The sequence below is a fragment of the Saccopteryx bilineata genome, chromosome 3, assembly GCF_036850765.1.
Source record: "Saccopteryx bilineata isolate mSacBil1 chromosome 3, mSacBil1_pri_phased_curated, whole genome shotgun sequence".
Taxonomy (NCBI): domain Eukaryota; kingdom Metazoa; phylum Chordata; class Mammalia; order Chiroptera; family Emballonuridae; genus Saccopteryx; species Saccopteryx bilineata.
In genome coordinates, this window is record NC_089492.1 from 231,273,737 (window position 1) to 231,292,664 (window position 18,928).

At 35.4% G+C, this 18,928-nt stretch overlaps 1 protein-coding gene across 2 annotated transcripts in view; it reads right to left on the reverse strand.

Moving 5' to 3' along the window:
* The window catches only part of LRRC7 (leucine rich repeat containing 7), a 598,371-nt gene that overhangs the window by 39,792 nt on the left and 539,651 nt on the right, over positions 1-18,928 (reverse strand). For both annotated transcript variants that reach the window (XM_066268909.1, XM_066268907.1), the window contains 2 exons: positions 11,805-12,026; positions 442-534 (listed from right to left, as the gene is read on the reverse strand). In XM_066268909.1, coding sequence (XP_066125006.1) covers positions 442-534; positions 11,805-12,026 — 315 coding nt within the window. The remainder of the gene's footprint in view (positions 1-441; positions 535-11,804; positions 12,027-18,928) is intronic.

An 18,928-nucleotide genomic window follows, 5' to 3' on the forward strand; every position in this document is an offset into this window, starting at 1 on the left:
AGTTCTATCAGTGAAATACTTCACAAATGTGATGAATTAAAGAGATGTCAGTCAGCTGGCCCTGGCATTGAATCATAATTTAATCATTTTGTTCCAATGAGCAAACAATTTCCCAAATAAGTGGTCTACAACTAAATGTTTGGAAACAACTTATTACAAATTGCCTGAAAAGCTTTCTTTACAAATATATACAATTGTGATCAAAACAAAAGGTCAAACCAATTTCCTCTCAGAGAATGCTTAAATTTATTTTTTCTTATTCTTAGAATTTGCCAAGTACTGCAGTGAGTTCTTTTTCCCAGTGCTGAAAAAGTTTCTAATTGGCTTCATAGCTAGCTTATTAAAGTACAATAAAAATGATTAATTTTTTTCAATCTTTTTTTTCTGCAGTAAAAGACCATTTTTCTTATTAAAATTGTCAATAAGACATTCATTTCTTACCTTGTCAGAAGGTTTAAATGGATTTCCTTGTCCGCTAATTCCACCACTGATACTAAATCCAAGGCCAGGATTTTTTTCTATTCTCACACAAAACTATGTAAAAAAGATATAAAAAGGTAATGAAATACATATCATTTACTCTTTTTTTTATTTTTATTTTTAGATTTTATTTATTCATTATAGAGAGCAGAGAGGGGGGGGTTGGGGAGGAGCAGGAAGCATCAACTCCCCTATATGCCTTGACCAGGCAAGCCCAGGGTTTTGAACTGGCAACCTCAGCGTTTCCAGGTTGACGCTTTATCCACTGCGCCACCACAGGTCAGGCCATGAAATACATATCAAAGCTAAATATCTTCAAATAACTGCATCCCAGTAGAAAAAAATTCATTCACATTTCACTTAAGTTCTTGGGGTTCGTCTATGTTACCTCAGTACACAAAACACAGTATAAACTCTGACAAAATATTTCATGTTTCTATTGGCATCAAGTTATGATTGAAACTAACTTAAAATTACCTGGCAAGCAGACATTAGTATTCATTCATTATTGTGTACCGGACTAAATTTTGATTAGCAGTTTTTACAAATTAAAAGCCTTTTAACAAAAAGATTGTGAATAATTTAAATTATTAAATTATTAACTTTAAAAGCACATATATTCTGACTAATTTGAAAGGACAGTATAAATAAGTAAAAGAAAATTTGCAAATGTGAAGTGAGGAAAAATGTGGTTATTTAAAGAAGTTGCTTCTCTTTCCTAGGTGAGTAGTACAATTCATCTCCTTGATAGATAATTCCATTCTTTAGAAATAGTAAGCCTTTTAGTTAAAGGGGAGAAATTTTGGCCATAGGTTGAGTAACGATAAAATAAAGGACAACTGAAATGCTCGGTGAAAAGCATTTAGAATTTAGCATCATTTTCTAGAGAAGCAATTAAAAGTCTTGGAAGAAAGAGAACACTGATAAAAAAAAAAAGAGGTGAAGAATATGGAGAAATGATTTGTGACAGGAAATAGTCAAAAAATATTTAGGACTGAAGGGCTAATAGTTTAGCATTCTGTGCTTTATTGTGTCCCAAACCCCAAATCATCAATAAAAATCCATTAAACACAAGATCCTTGTGTTTTGTAGCACTATGGGAAAAGAAGGGCATCGGGAGCAGGCCCACCTTGAGGTAAGGCTTCAGTAAAGATGATAACTATTATAAGAGGTGATACAAAGACGATAGATCAAGAATTCTATAGAAGGGAAATCAGTTCCAGAAATGGCTTTGAAAAACTATAACAAACTTAAGAATTGTTGCTCACCATGGTCTGGGGATGTGTGTGTGGGCTGTGGTGAAAATGCTACTTTTCTGTGTCTAGTGAGATGGAGGTGACCCCACGCTTACAACTCGGAGGTAGTACAGATTATGGTTATGTAAATAAAGAAAATTCATTTATAACTTTTAAGTACAGAACAGGTACTGGAACTAGTTGAACCAGGTGTTACCAGAGATTAGCAGGCCAAAGATTAGTATAGACTTAAGAAAAATATCTAAAGAAATATATTAGCATATAGTTTGTATTTATATAAATATATATTGGAAAGATTCTTAAAGATGATTGGGGGGAATATTTGCCTTTTTTTTTTTTTTTTTTTGTATTTTTCTGAAGCTGGAAACGGGGAGAGACAGCCAGACAGACTCCCGCATGCGCCCCACCGGGATCCACCCGGCACGCCCACCAGGGGCAACGCTCTGCCCACCAGGGGGCGATGCTCTGCCCCTCCGGGGTGTCGCTCTACTGCGACCAGAGCCACTCTAGCGCCTGGGGCAGAGGCCAAGGAGCCATCCCCAGCGCCCGGGCCATCTTTGCTCCAATGGAGCCTTGGTTGCAGGAGGGGAAGAGAGAGACAGAGAGGAAGGAGGGGAAGGAGGGGGGGGGGGGGGGGTGGAGAAGCAAATGGGCGCTTCTCCTATGTGCCCTGGCTGGGAATCGAACCCGGGTCCCCTGCACGCCAGGCCGACGCTCTACCGCTGAGCCAACCGGCCAGGGCCAATATTTGCCTTTTGAAGTAGCTGACCGTTTTCCCCAGTAATCTTACTTAGCCTATTAATTTGCTTATGGGCAAATATAAATGCAAAAATGCTCTCTATATTTTTAATTCACACTTAGTTCAAGGTAAATTTGAGATCTACTCCTGACTTAATCAGCATATATTGTGAGTCTTTGGGAACTGAATCAATTAGGCTTGGCCATTTAATGGAACTATTTTTAATTCACTGTCATATTTCATAATAGTGAATAGAATATTTAAACATCATATAGTTCACTTGCAGCAAAAAGACAAAAACTATGCGCTAATGTAATTTTTATGGTAGAGTCAGTAATGAAAGTTCCCAAAATATGGGAAACTGCAATTGTGGTAAGTACTCTCCTATATTTTTATTTTAAAAGATATGTTTAATTACAACTTTGTTTTAAATCGAGTTCCATTTGTTAAAACTGGTTATCATAGGGTGATAGAAAGTACAATGTATAATAGTTTTGTATTTAAAAGGCTCACAATCTGTGGATATGAACATATAATAACTTGAAGTAGCTCCAAGGAATGTTTTGGCTTTATTCAATACACCAGTGAACCCTGCAGTACTTTTCTGGTTTTTAATGGTTAATTAGAAAATGGGAAGAAAGGAACTTATATGATGTAAATGTTTTACCTTTGTGTTTTCCCATGTGTCTGTGCATTTCTAATTAAATTATTTAAGATTTAGGTTTTTTCTTTCAAATGTAAAAATTTGATATTATACTATTAATATATTAAAGGTATACACACTCTGGGTTCCCCCAGGTCACTAGAAAACCTGAAAGGAAACATACATACACAACAGATTTTATTTACAAAGTAAATTGTTGAGAATACTTTCTAGTCCTTCTCTTGCAAGGCAGTAACTCTGTCTAAATATTACTGCCAGTCTGGAAGACACTAAATATTAAGGGAAATAAATTTCATATATATCAAGTATATGAAGAACTGCTTCTCTCTATATATATGTATATATTTAAATTGGTTACAAATTTATTTGATTAAACAAAATACTTAAATGCTCACAGAGATTTATCATATTATTAAAGACTACAAGAGAGAAAAATTCTATAATTTACTTTAATAAAAGTATGTGAATGCTAGTTAAGCTTATCTGATATGTATTGCCTTTTCAAGTTCATTCTAGAACTTCAGGTACCTCTTTATTCTTATTATTTTCAGAGTGCCTAAAAAAGGGGGTAATTTGGGGATATACATGATAAGAACAAAGATTTGTTATTAATTATATATAATTAATATAATTAACTTCTACATGATTAATGTATCTTCAAATACAATAAATTTATCAAGTCAAATATTCATCACCAGACTAGACTGACATTTACAAGAGTTTCAGATATGTCTTTGAGCAATAAGCTTTTAAACTGTCATGTGATTATTCGTTCATCTCTAAAAATATGTATCTGCTATGGGTGCAAGAAGTGGTGGTTTAATGTTTAGTCTGGGCCAATGGCTACTACAGAAGGCTAAATGAATGCTAATTATGTACTAAACTTGGGAATAACAACTGTGGTCCTACAGTCCCTCCTTCACATATAAAGCCAGCATTGTCCAGCTGTAAGTTTTTTGGGGGAAGGTTGTTGTAGCTGTCAAAAATTTCCAGGAGATGCTTTGAGGTTACACCTTGAGAATCCAAAGCTGCTATCATCATATCTTTTTAATTTACAAAGAATTTCAATAATAATACTAATAATAATAATAATAAAGGAGACTGCTAATTTCCCTAGGGGTTGAAAATCATGACACTTCTAGACAAACTCCTAACAATTATTTCCAATGCAAAGCAGATAGAGATCTCTTAGATGTCCCCAGTGCCCTCTGATACATATGAGTTCAACTGAATTTTAAAGCTATGTTTGGTTCTTTTCATGGTGCACCCTCAATAATATATTTAACCTATTACATATTGTTATTACTACCAAGTACAAAAAATGTCCTGGTAGCAATGTGTCCCTGTCAAAGGCAATTTTAAATCACCTATTTACAGAGAACTAGGTGAAGAAACCTGTTTTCTTCTCCTTCTTCTCTGCTGGCCGAAGAGTTCTTGTTGTGCTAAGCTTCTTCATTGTACGGCCTTGATGTTCCAGCACTGCTTTCTTGTTGGCTCCCGCAGCCATGTGTTCAGCACTTTCTTCAAATATAACACAAGTCCCAAGAGTGTCTTCATACTCTCCAGCAATGACACAGCTGTCCACTTGCAGAGTGGGCCTCTCAGTGTCAATTCCCTCAGTCTTGTGTTTATTTTCACATTTTATGAGAAAGTCTGAACTGATAATTCCTGACAACTCCACTGGAACCGACTGCTTTTCCACCATCCCTTGTGCAGGCTCCCATCCTAGCCCTCACTGCTTTCTCCTCTACATCCTCTTCCTCCTCTGCCTCATCCCCCAAACTCTGCTCCTCTGCTACCATAATCTAACTCTGTGCAGCCTCTCAGTATGTTTTAGTATTAGAAACAATAAAGGTGACACAGGGTTTTATAAATGTGACAAATAACCATAAATTCTTATCTGAAGCTAGACTACCCTTGGGCATACTATGGCACGGCTAATAGGTTGTGTTGTGACTGTTGTGTCCCATAAAACATGTCAGAGAAAGTATTCATCTTACATATAAGGAGTTCCATCTGCCCAGTAAAGCCCAAGGGGGCCATGAAACATAAATGGAGAGAATACCTCACAGCTAGGAAACAGTCTGAAACTAGAGAATTAGCAAAGAGGAAATGCAGTGTTCTAGAAATAGGTCAGATCCAGGAGGCTAATAAATAGCTTATTTAATGAGATTCCACATTTCCGTTTTCTATTAAGATATTGAAAACAATGAGGGAAGTTTCTGGCTCATGTTATAAGCAACAGACTGGCAGTCAGCGGTATGCTTCTTTCAGAGTCTGTTCTCATCATTTGACTTCACTTGATACTTCTGGTTTGTGTTCATCTTGCTCTAACAAAATACTGGATTTACTTTAGGCCCATGACAAAATGGATTTTGATAGAGCAGTGAGGCCCTGTGAGATCATCATCTATTATCTCTGGAAAGTAGTGATCTTACATGGTCTTGCACTGCTCTAAATCCTAGTAGGAAGAACAAAGGCAATGGTTGCACTAATGTGTGCACGTGTGTGCATATAAACAACGTGTGTGTGTGCACACATGTGTATGTGTTGGGAGGTGTAATCAGGACTGGGAGTTACATTACAGAAAGATACTTGGTAATGCTGTGATGAACTGGCTTCCTAGGTCATGTTCTAGTGACTATTCTCTTTCCTAACAGTATGTATTACTATTGTTTTCCTATCCAAGATCCATTCTACACAATTCTATAATACATCATCGGTATATTATATTGTGTGTTCACTATCCTAAGTCGTCTCCTTCTATCATCATTTATTCCTCCTTTACCCTCTTTTACTCCCTCTGACCCCCATTTCCCTCATATTATTAAGTATTAACATTATTTCTCCCAGGGCAGACTATAGCATTCCCTTCTGGGAAGGTTTTAGAGCTTTATTTTTCCCCCCCTTGAATATGGAAATCACTTTGTATAATGTACAGAGATAGATCTAATGTAATCCTAATGTAATCTTATAAATTCTCTTTCATGCACAAACTTTAGTTTGAATGTATATTCACAGAGCTGGCAGGAGACAACTCTGGAGCTCTTGCCATCCTGATATGATAGGACAATTAGTGGGTATGAACTTTTGTCTAGGGCAGACATGGATTGGTGGGTGTATTTTTCCATTGTTTTACTCTCCTTATGTGGGTTTACTCTTGACCTTTATGTTTGGCTATAGTGTTTCAGGCTGCAGCATGTTATATTGTAGACTCACGAAACTGGGTTCTAATTACAGCTCGGTTTCTAGATTGTTGGGACCATAGGCAAGACAGTTAACTTCTTTGAATCTTAGTTTTCTAGTCAATAAAACAGGAACTGTGACCCGTATCACAGCATTATTGATTAGATGAAGTTAGTTAATACATGAAAAAGTTATGAGACATATGAAACATCACACTGATGTTATTCCTTTCTATTTCTGCATTAGTGTCAAATATACTTTGCTTTGAATTATGCATTTGCAAATGGGAAAAACCAAGTTAATGTTAGTTTCATTTTTTTTAAAAAAACTTTATTTATTGATTTTAGAGAGAGAGAAGAAAGAGAGAGAAAGACAGAAATATTGATCTGTTCCTGAATGTACCCTGACTGAAGATTGGACCCATAACCTTTGTGTATGAGGGTGATGCTCAAATCAACCGAGCTATCTAGCCAAGGCAATGCTAATTTTTTTAATATTCAACAAGTTATAGACTAGTTATGAGTACTTTAAATAGTAATAATGACAATATACTATTCAGTTGGTAAATTGTTGAGCTATAGAATATCTTAAATCCTGAGTCTTGCCTTGGCTATATAATAAAATCATCTGGAGAGTTTTAAAAAATTCCCATTATGAAGGTCACCTCCAGACTAATGAAATCCATTTCTTTAGTGATGAAGTCAAGGCATAGGTGTGTTTTAAATCTCCTGAGCGGATTCTAATGTACAGCTGAGGTTTAGAACAACTGATGTAAAGTACTGATGTATTGTGAAAGGAAGGCTAAAGTGAACAGAATCTTTACATTTCTTCATTTGGACTGAGAATAGAAGGGAAGCACTGACACCATAAACATGATGACTAAGAGTTTTTCATGCAGAATGGGCGTCAGGCCTTCACTTTCTGACTGTGCTTCTTACCCTCTATTATGTTCATTGACAATCAAACTGGTTTATGCATCAAATTCCATTTTCTAAGTAAAATTCCCTGATGATAAACTTCAAATGACATGTGCATAGTTTTGTGTTGTATATAATTTGTTAAAAAGAACATCTAATATTAGAAATCAGATTTCTAGTCTATAGATATTAATACTTTGAATCTCAGTGATACTTTATGGTTTAAAGATAACTTTCATCCTACTTAGCCATAAGAAATGATGACATAGGATCATTTACAACAACATGGATGGACCTTGATAACATTATATTGAGTGAAATAAGTAAATCAGAAAAAACTAAGAACTGTATGATTCCATACATAGGTGGGACACAAAATTGAGACTCATGGATATAGATAAGAGTGCAGTGGTTACCAGGGGGAGGGGAAAGGAGGAGTGAGAGGGGGAGGGGAGGGGCATAAAGAAAACCAAATAAAAGGTGACAGAGGGCAATTTGGCTTTGGCCGATGGGTATACAACATAATCAAATGTCAAAATGATCTGGAGATGTTTTCTTTGAATCTATGTACTCTAATTGATCAATGTCACCCTGTTAAAATTAACTGTCTAAATAAAATAAAAAATAACTTCCATATATTTTATTTATATTAAATTAAAAAATTAAGTATCATTGATGTACATTATATTAATTTTAGGTGTACAAAATATTCAACATTTATATACCTGACAATGTGATCACCACACTGTCACCATGCAAACTTACACAATATTATTGATTATATTCCCTTTACCTTTTCACTAATTCCTCCTCCAACAACCATCAGTTTGATCTCAGTTTCTATGACTCTGTTTTTGTTTTGTTTTGTTTGTTCATTCATTTTTCTTTTTTAGATTCCACATATAAGTGAAATCCATATAGTCTTTCTCTGTCTGATTTATTTCATTTAGCATAAAACCTTCTAGTCCTATGTTCTATTTCATTTAATCCTAGAGTTGAAAACAGACTTGATATTTAACGTCTATGAAAAAATAAACGTGAAAACAAGTGCATGAGGCCTGGCCAGTACTCAGTGGATAGAGATTTGGCCCACCACGCTGATGTCCCAGGTTTGATACCCAGACAGGTTACACATGAGAAGGGAAGTGACCATCTGCTTCTTTTCCCCTTCTCTCTCTCTTCCCGTCTTGCAGCCAGTGGCTCCATTGGTTTGAGTGACAGTCTCAGGTGCTGAGGATAGCTCGGTTGATACAAGCATTCTCCCTAGATAGGGTTTGTGTGTGGATTCTGGTCAGGGCAAACGCAAGAGTCTGTCTCACTATCTCCCCCCACACACTTAAAAAAATAAGTGCATTAAATTAGAATTCTTTCATATTCCTCCCTATTTTATTATAATGGGTAGTTTTAAAATTGAGATGGTTTCATCATTGAGCAGGAGCATCAATGTTTTCTATGTATTTCTTAGTGGCTAAACAAAGTTAAGTACTCTGGCTATGTAAAAAATGGCATTCAATTTAACTCATTCAATATCATCAGTGGTAGTATTTTATTTATTTATTTATTTATTTATTTATTTTTTACAGAGACAGAGAGAGGGATAGATAGGGACAGACAGGAATGGAGAGAGATGAGAAGCATCAATCATCAGTTTTTCATTGCAACACCTTAGTTGTTCATTGATTGCTTTCTCATATATGCCTTGATTGTGACTGAGTAACCCCTTGCTGAAGCCAGCGACCTTGGGTCCAAGTTGGTGAGGTTTGCTCAAACCAGATGAGCCCACACTCAAGGTGGCAACCTCAAGGTCTCAAACCTGGGTCCTATGCATCCCAGTCCGATGCTCTATCCACTGCGCCACCGCCTGGTGAAGCTGTGGTAGCATTTTAAAACATTTTTTTTTTTTTTGCATTTTTCTGAAGCTGGAAACAGGGAGAGACAGTCAGACAGACTCCCGCATGCGCCCGACCGGGATCCACCCGGCACGCCCACCATGGGGTGATGCTCTGCTCACCAGGGGGCGATGCTCTGCCCATCCTGGGCGTCGCCATGTTGCGACTAGAGCCACTCCAGCGCCTGAGGCAGAGGCCACAGAGCCATCCCCAGCGCCCGGGCCATCCTTGCTCCAATGGAGCCTTGGCTGCGGGAGGGGAAGAGAGAGACAGAGAGGAAAGCGCGGCGGAGGGGTGGAGAAGCAAATGGGCGCTTCTTCTGTGTGCCCTGGCCGGGAATCGAACCCGGGTCCTCCGCACGCTAGGCTGACGCTCTACCGCGCATTTTAAAATTAAATTTATTTGGTGACTCTGGTTAATAAAATTACATAGGTTTTAAATATAGATATTTTTTGTTGCTATGCAGAATTTATATTAATATAATTAGAAATGTATTAGTTCGTTAGGTCATATTAAGGGATACCGATGTATGTTTTTGTTAATAAAAATTTTCATTTGTTCAGTACTTTTTGTTTTTCAAAGCATTAGAAGTGTTCATGTGAGTTCAAGACAATACTCTATTTGCATATGGCAGTGCTAGAATTCTGAACTGTAACTAAAGCAGGTATAATTAATAATATTTAACAAGAAAACACTGAAGCCACAGCAGGCAAATATCTGAAATCATATTGCTAATTTAATAGTAAAATTGAGATATAGAACTTGGGTTTTATGTCACATAAACCTGGGTTAAAATTACAGCTTGACCAATTATATCTTTCACTAGTGACTTTTTTTCTCTGTACCTTAAATTATTCATTTATAAGAAGAAAATAAGGTTATTGTGAGGATTAAATGAAAGAGTATGCATAAGCAGGACCAACTATATAATTAGTGGTGCCTGGTGCAAAATGCTAGGCTCTTTTTTCAATGATTAAGAATTAAAAATTAGTGACAGCCAAGCATTAATCCGAGTGTGGGGATTTTCTAAACCCCGAACTGTTTTCATACTTAAATCCCTTCTTTAATGTAATCATTGAATGTTGTTACTTCTCAGTTTGAAAAGCACCAGATATTTTTAGAGTGGTGAATCAAAACACTTGCAAGTGACTCTAAATACAATCTCTGAATCTTAATGTTTTAAATTTAAGAAGCATGTAAACTTTAAAACCTAGCAATTCTCTTAGTCGAACGATACAATTTATGTGTTATTGGAGGGATAATGTGAAAAAAACCTTTAAATTTATAATGTTCAGAGTAAGGGCATGCTAATACTAAATTTACTATTTCAGGTGGGTGAAAACAGAGGGTATTGATCTCAGGGAATTTCTACATGCATTGATTCTCAGAGGGATAAAACACATAGCTGCTATTAAAAATAACTAAATCAGCGAACTGAGTTGAGGTTATAATATTTGTGAGGGAGGAGATATAAATAATTTTAACCTTCTAAATGCCTTTAGTAAAAGTATAGTTTAAAACTTCATTAACTTTTTAGAATCTCTGAAGAATTAAAAACCACACATCATTACCTCATCAACGGCACCTATCTGATTTATTTGACTGAAAATCTAACACTTGTCCTAGATCAAGGAAAGATAGAAAAAAAACTATCTTTAAAAATATCTCTGATTCTGAGAATGATTAATACATTATCTCAGTGTAAAGAAAGGTATTAAGAAATAGAAGAGATGTCTAGAGCATCTGGGATCCAAATAATGGCTCATAAAAATAGAAAGGAAAAAAACTAGAAAACGAAGATAATCTTGTCTGATACGTTCAGAAAGGAAGGTAGGTAGTATGTCAAGCATTGAGTTAATAATAAAATGAAACCTTTGTACACTATATTAAGGATTTAGTGAAGTCAGTAGTAAAGTTAGCTTTGCCAAATTATTTGAAGGATGAAAATGATAAATTAATTTTATGAGTATTAAGATCTTAATGTCTTACTTTCTAAGCATAATATTACTCAATACCTGAGATCTTATTCAATTTTCTGGTCCTGAGAAAGAAAAATAGGTTTCTAGAATGGAAAAGCAAATTCTAATTTTAGATAGGTCAGAAGAGCAGCAACCTTTTGTGCTACATGACATTTATCAGTAGCTTTCGGAATATTTCAGACATGTTTTCCTTCTAACTGTTGTTCATCACTTTCTAGCAAACTTTATGTTTGTACTATTCAACAACCAAATGACAGGACCTTAAGAAAATCTTCCCACAAATAGACAGAAATATAAAGTTTACTTTCACACTGTCAATTTCTCAGAAGCCTTAGTGACCATACCTAGTGCACTGAAGTTCTTTGTAACATCAGAAGCTGTGCTGTAGGGCTAAACTGGAGTGGGAATGGGAATGGGTGGGAGAAGGTGTAAGATAAACCAGAAGAACTTCTTCCATCCATTCGTTTTTCCCTATGTAAATTAGGCATTTTACCAGTCATCAATTCCTACATGTTACTGTCCTTAATCACTGAAAATAATGATAAAATTCCTTCAAAGAGTGCTCCACTCTATTCGACATGGCGACAGCATTAATGTGTCCCAGACTATATTAATGAGGGAAGACAAACCATGGATCTGTTGGTCTTTGCTGAACATTTCCTGAAAGTTCATCAGTTGGGAAAAGTCTTCTCACCTGCTCTGGATATCCATCCATACTCCTTTGCCCTTTAGTTTGAATTAAGCACCGTCCAGGCTGAGGTCCCCGGGTGGCCTGTGAAGAGGGGATCTGAATAGGCAATGGTGACTGGAACTGCTGGATGGTTACTTTGTTTACATTTCCCTCATATGGCTGCTGCTCCCGGCTACGATGCTGAAGGCTTTGCGACCCCATCAAGGTCTGGATATGGCTGCCTGCCTGTGGAGAAGATAATCTGTCAGATGAAGATTCGTGGTGTTGGAAGGATGTGATCAAAATAGGAAACACATACAGAATACCTCTCTGGTAAAGTGGCATTCTTTGGGCTTACAGCTGGAGAAGATAATGAAAAAACAGCAAGGGTCTGCCTACTGTGCTTTGTGAAAATGTTAATATGGAACAAGGTTGCATTAAATACACTCTTAGTCATCTGGTGGTTTGCAAGTTTATTTTAACTCCTATTTTAAAAGAACAAAATTCAGCCTAAGAAATTTCAAGAAGAAAAAAAAAGTCATAGATTAAAAATAAAGTGAAGTTCTATATGGCATTTCATTTTGAAAAGTACTATGGAGAGAGATGTAATATATGAAACATCACAAGGAAAATGACAGAGCCTGGTTCTTAATTCTGAAGCAAAAGGATTGAAATACCTACTTTCCTTGATACCACAAGTGCTTAGTAAGATTGCTCAAGTGGGTATAATCAATGTTTATTAATTTTCTGCATTTAAAAATCAAGAGTATGGTTTGTGAAATCTTTAAGCAACATTAAAAATTAATCATGTGATAAATTCCTGTGAGTGTTGATAGCCGTGGAGGCAGTAGATCTGGGAATATTGTCAAAGTGAGCTCTGTATGCAGACAATAGTATGATGAGCTTTCTAAGATTTATCAGTACCTCTCATTAAACTCTAATGATCATTTCTTAATTCTCAAAGGCAATTATGGAGGAGAGAGGGCATGCCCACTGTGGTCTGCTCTCTTTAAATGACAGGGTGTAAAGCCCTGCTTGTTTGTTCATTCCTATTTTCTCACCTTCTTTTTAGCATCAGATCCTTGAATTGTTCTACCTGATACCCTTTCTACCAAGCAAACAGTTCTGTTTGAGAGCTGGTTATCTAGAATATGTCTTTTAAAATCAAGAATGGTTTAACATAGAAGTCTAACATAGGAAGCGAATGCTTTTCATTAATACTTTTAAACAAATGTTAAGATAGTGCTGTGCTTGGTATTTCACCTATTACTATGGAAGGATCTGAGGGTTTACCTCCTGAATTCATTTTCTTTCTTGTTGATCTTTTAAGGGTAGGTAATTAGGAATTCAAAAATTATTTCACCTTAAAATTCATTATCTAAGAAAGCCTGTGAATTTTCCTGACTAATTAAGATTTTGATCACTATGCAAAAGTCAGTTTGGAGGAATAAAGGAATAATTATTAAATAAATATTCAATGAAGAGATTAATTTTAATTTTTTAAAAAGTTTTTTTTTTTAATAAAAAGAGCAACATAAGAGACATCAGCAAATGGCAGAGATCATGAAAAATCAGTTGAAGAAGATGAAAAGCATATTGCTTGATTCCAAACAAGAGGTAATTTTGGTAAAGAAAATATTCAAAATTATTATTTGGCTATGTGTACGGCAAAATAAATAACCATTTAACTATATTTCAGGTATCTAACAGGTTGTCTTGGTAGAGTTTTTTTACATTCAAAACCAGCAAAGATATTTCAATCATGAGAAACTATAGGAAAAGATGTAAAAAAGAGTTTCATGCTATACTAGCACAGTAAAAACAGCAATCCAGCACTGTCCAACAATATTAAACAGTAATCACAAAACTAAAACATCATAAATGCAGCTAAGGTAACCATGTAAAGGGCAAATGTGCATTCCCTTATTGTCTCTATTTCCTTCTCAGCCATTCTAGAAGATTGAACACCCTTCGGGTCAAGTGTCTTTTTACTGCAAATTAAATTTTCCCTACATTTGTGAAATTTCACATTCTCTTGTTTAGGAGGAGAGAAAAGCTATGATAAATACAATGTCACAGTTTGAGCTGCTGTATTCTGAGTGAAATCACTGGCATGCAGAGTTAGAGAAAATGGTTTCCTGGAGTTAGAGGAGCCAGGGGTACAGGTTGACTAATGCTGACTGGCCTGGCTATGGAACAGTTCATTGCTTTTACATCTATACCTGCTTCTCACCTCAACTAGCATAATATTTGTGGTCTTTGGTCAGTGCTCGAGTTAGTGGGAAGGAGAAAGACAGGCAGTTTAACTGAAAGTGATCACATAAACAAACAAAGCATTTAAACACCCAGGAAAACTTAGAGGGGTCCAGAACATAGCTAGAGTTCCATAATGCATAATCTGCATGAGAAAATCAATAATGGTTGCTTAACGATCACTTCATTGAGAGAATGTTCGGTTATGGTCCATCTAAGGGTGCAAAACTAATTCTATATATTCCATATGAGGAGTTTTATATATTTTATAACTGTAATAGCCTTTAGATTTTTTTCTGGTTTATTTTTTCTTTCTGATGGGACAGTTCAAACTCAGCATTAGGCTTTGATTTTGAACTTGATGGCAAGCACCATATTCTACTTGTCATCTTTAATGACTGACACAATAACTGACATTTAATAAATAATAGCTATCATCTAAATAGTAGGTACCAAACAATGTGCTAAAACTTACATGTATTATCTCCTTTCATCCTTATAACGGCAATAGAGGTAATTATTATTATACAGTTTTACTGAGGAGAAAACTAAGGCTTGGAGAGTTAAACTTTCCCAAGTCACTTTGCCACTGGTGAACTATCAATACAAAGATTTGAACAATGGCTGTCTGACTATGACTATCATGGTGAATTGGGAAGGAGCCATGAAAAGAACAAAAGCATCAATTTGTTGAGGTAGAATATACTAAATATCTTTAGTAGCTCTTTAATTTGCCAAAGTGCCATTCATACTTGTTGAATTAGGTCTATTATCTATTTTAAATTCTATGTACATGACTAAGAGCTTATTCTCTGTGAGATTAATTTAGTACATCTTAGTCATGTACATAGAATTTAAAATAGTTAAGTAAATAGGCTGGTACTCTGTGTAGTTAGTAATCTTTCCATGATTATGAAATGATGAAGCTCACCTTCTTATATGGCATAGCAAAACATAAAGTGGGCTTGGAAGGAACATGCTGTGAAATAATTCTGTTTGCATCAGCAGAAGTTCTTTCACTCTGTATTTGGGCTATGGGCTGCAATGAATAGGGCATGAGAGCTGTAGGAATCAAAGAATTAACACTAAATTTTGTGTGAATTTAAGCAAACATAAAGGATACACCATCTCCAAAGGGGCAATTATGGTGTGGAGGGACTCAATGAGGAAATTTTATTTTTGACTGGCATGAAGGCTTATGAAAGGTAATAAGGATGCTAATGGGGAAGTACAAAGTACTGATGAAAATGTAGAAAATGTCAGAGACTGGATTTATTCAAGCAGAGGGTTAGCTCTGAGAACACTGACTCATACTGAGGGGAATTTGAACAAGGTTTCTGTAAAGCCTGTGCTACACATTTTGAATGATAAAAAGAAGTAGAGAAGATTTGACATTTGTTTTGAACTTTCAAGGGGAGGTTTGACAAAATAACATGTATTTGAGTAGAACAGTGATGGAATATGGTGTTTTCAAATGGACCCAAAAACATACTGTCAAAGTTTACGGGGAAAAACTCTAATATCTATAGGACCCAAGGAAACATTCAAGTCAACACCACAGAAAAGAAACATTGATTTGTTACCTTTTTAAAAAATTAATCTCACAGAGAATAAGAGTTATGTGGAAAATAAAGCATTTGGGAGATTTAATATAAAAGAAATTACTTTTTCACTAAAACAACACTTTGGTTCACACTATTCTCCTAGAATAGAGTGTTAGACTGAGAAGTATATGTTACCCAATTTGGTCATCTGTTCTACCACCCATCTTGACTCTTTAACCATTTGGAGTTCCTTCCCCAAATCAAACAGCGCCTCAAATGATGACAATTTATGCCGCTGAGAATATGCAAAGGGACATACTCATTCTCTAAAATTAAGTCCAAAAGAATTCTGAAAATATTAGGGAGCAATTTCAACAACACAGAATTATCTATAAAAGATAATTCATTAATTGATTTCCAAGTATCAGCAGCACTCATGAATAGGTCAATTTCAGTAATTTTATACAAAACAACAACGAAATGTCTTACCACTTTCTATCTACTCCATGTATTGTGCATATTTTTTTTATAACATGTAGGTTAAATTTTAAAAATTGAGGCAGTAGGAAACCACATGATTAAATTAATAGATGCAGAAGAAGCATTTGATAAAATCCAGCACCCATTTATGATCAAAACTCTGAGCAAAGTGAGAATACAGGGAAATACCGCAACATGATAAAGGCCATATATGACAAAAAGACAGCCCACATCATACTCAATGGGAAAAAATGAAACGCAATCCCCTTAAGATCAGAAACAAGACAGGGGTACCTCCTTTCACCACTCTCATTTAACATAGTTCTGGAAGTTCTAGCCACAGCAATCAGACAAGAAGAAATAAAAGGCATCCAATTGGAAAAGAGAAAGTAAAACTGTCATTATTTGCTGATGACATGATACTGTACATAGAAAACCCTAAAGTCTCAGTCAAAACACTACTAGACCTGATAAATGAATTTGTCAGGGTGGCAAGATACAAAATTAATATTTAAAAATCAGTGGCATTTTTATATACCAACAATAAACTGTCAGAATGAGAAATTAAGGAAACAATCCCCTTCACTATTGCAACAACAAAAAAAATAAAGTACCTAGGAATAAATTTAACCAAGAAGGTAAAAGACTTGTACTTGGAAAATTATAAAACATTAAAAAAATAAATCAAGAAATATACAAATATAAAAATAAGTGAAAGCATATATAATGTTCATGGATAGGAAGAATTAACATTATTAAAATGTCTATACTACTCAAAGCAATCTATAGATTCAATGTAATTTTTATTAAATTACCAATGGCATACTTTACATATCAGGAACAAATATTCCAAAAATTTATATGGAACCAAAAAAGAACCCAAATAGCCTCAACAATCTTGAAAAATGAAGAACAAATTAGGAAGTATCACACTTCCTGATATCAAATTATACTACAAGGACACTGTAATAAAAACAGGTTGGTATTGGCAAAAGAACAGGTGTACAGATCAATAAAACAGAATAGAGCACCCAGAAATAAATCTACGCCTTTATGGTCAATTAATACTTGACAAAGGAGGCAAGAATATACAATAAAGACAGTTTCTTTAATAAATGATGTTGGGAAAATTGGACAGGTACATGCAAAAAAATGAAACTAGGCCACCAACTTACATCATTCACAAAAACAAACTCAAAATGGGTAAAACACTTAAATATAAGTAATGAAACCATAAAAATTTTGGAAGAAAACATAGGCAGAAAACTCTTCAATATCTCTTGTAGCAATATTTTTTGCCAATATATCTCCAAGGGCAAGTGAAATAAAGGATAAAATAAACTAATGGGGCTTTATAAACTAAAATGTTTTTGCACAGCAAAAGACACCAATAACAAAATAAAAAGACAATTCACACAATGGGAGAACATATTACCCAATATACCTGATAAAGAGTAAATAAGAAAAATTTATAAAGAACATCTAAAACTCAACACTAGGAATGTAAACAATCCAATTAAAAAAGGGAAAAATAACCAAATAGTTCTCCAAAGAGGACATAGAGATGGCCAATAGGCATATGAAAAAATATTCAATATCATTAATCAACAGAGAAATGCAAATCAAAACCAGAATGAGATACTACTTCACACCTGTCAAAATGGCTCTCATTAACAAATCAATACACAATAAGTGCTGGTGAGAGTGTGGAGAAAAGGGAAGCCTCCTGCACTGCTGCTGGGAATGCAGACTTGTGCAGCCACTTAAACAGTATGGTGTTTTCTCAAAAAATTAAAAGTGGAACTGCCTTTTGACCCAGCTATCCCATTTTTAGAAATATATCCTAAGAATCCCAAAACACTAATTCAAAAGAGATATGCACCCCCATGTTTATTGCAGCATTGTTTACAACAGCCAAGATCTGGAAACAGTCCAAGTGTCCATCAGTGGACTAGTGGACAAAAAACTGTGGTACATATACACAATGGAATACTATGCAACCATGAAAAAGAAGAAAATCTTACCTTTCGTGATGGCATGGATGGACCTGGAGATTATTATGATAAGTAAAATAAACCAGGCAGAGAAAGACAAATATCATATGATCTCACTTATATGTGGAATCTAATGAACATGGTGAACTGAGGTATTCAGTGGCAGAGGTGGGGTCATGGGAAGCCAAGGAATAGCTGTCAGAGGGAAGGGGGATGAGGAGATGGGATCAGAATAGGTGAAGGGATTAGTGAAATTTTATATATATATATATATATATCATATAGATACAGATAACAGGACAGCAAATTCCAGAGGGAAGGGGAGAGGGAGTTAGGGGGAAGGTGGTAAAGGGTGACATGGGGGTGGGGGGTGAGGGTGTTATATTGAGTGGGACACTTAAATCTGTTAACACAATAAATTAAAAAAATTAATAATAAATAGAAAAATTTTAGACTATATACTGATATAGAATTATATCAGTATAATTCTGCTCTTAGGTAGATTGAGTAGTCATATTTTCCCTTATTCTCTCCATTAACAAAAAATTAAAACCCTGAACATTATATAGTAACAAATAAAATAAAACTTTGGAAATTAGATAGTAGAAAGCAGATCAGCTAGAGACGTGGGGGCCAAGTGAAAACATGATGGTGAATCCACTAAGTTTTATTGTTGTATCATATATCTCAGACTTGGAACTGAAAATCAGGTAATTTAAAAATGTCAAAAGGTACAGATAAACTAAAAGCTTTAATAAAAACCTACTCTGTCTAGCCAAAAGACCAGGGAAAAGGGGCAGCCTAGCATGACAGAAAACTTAGATAATGACTGCCCTACCACAGACAAACATCATGGAAAAAAACTGTAGTCCCAGCC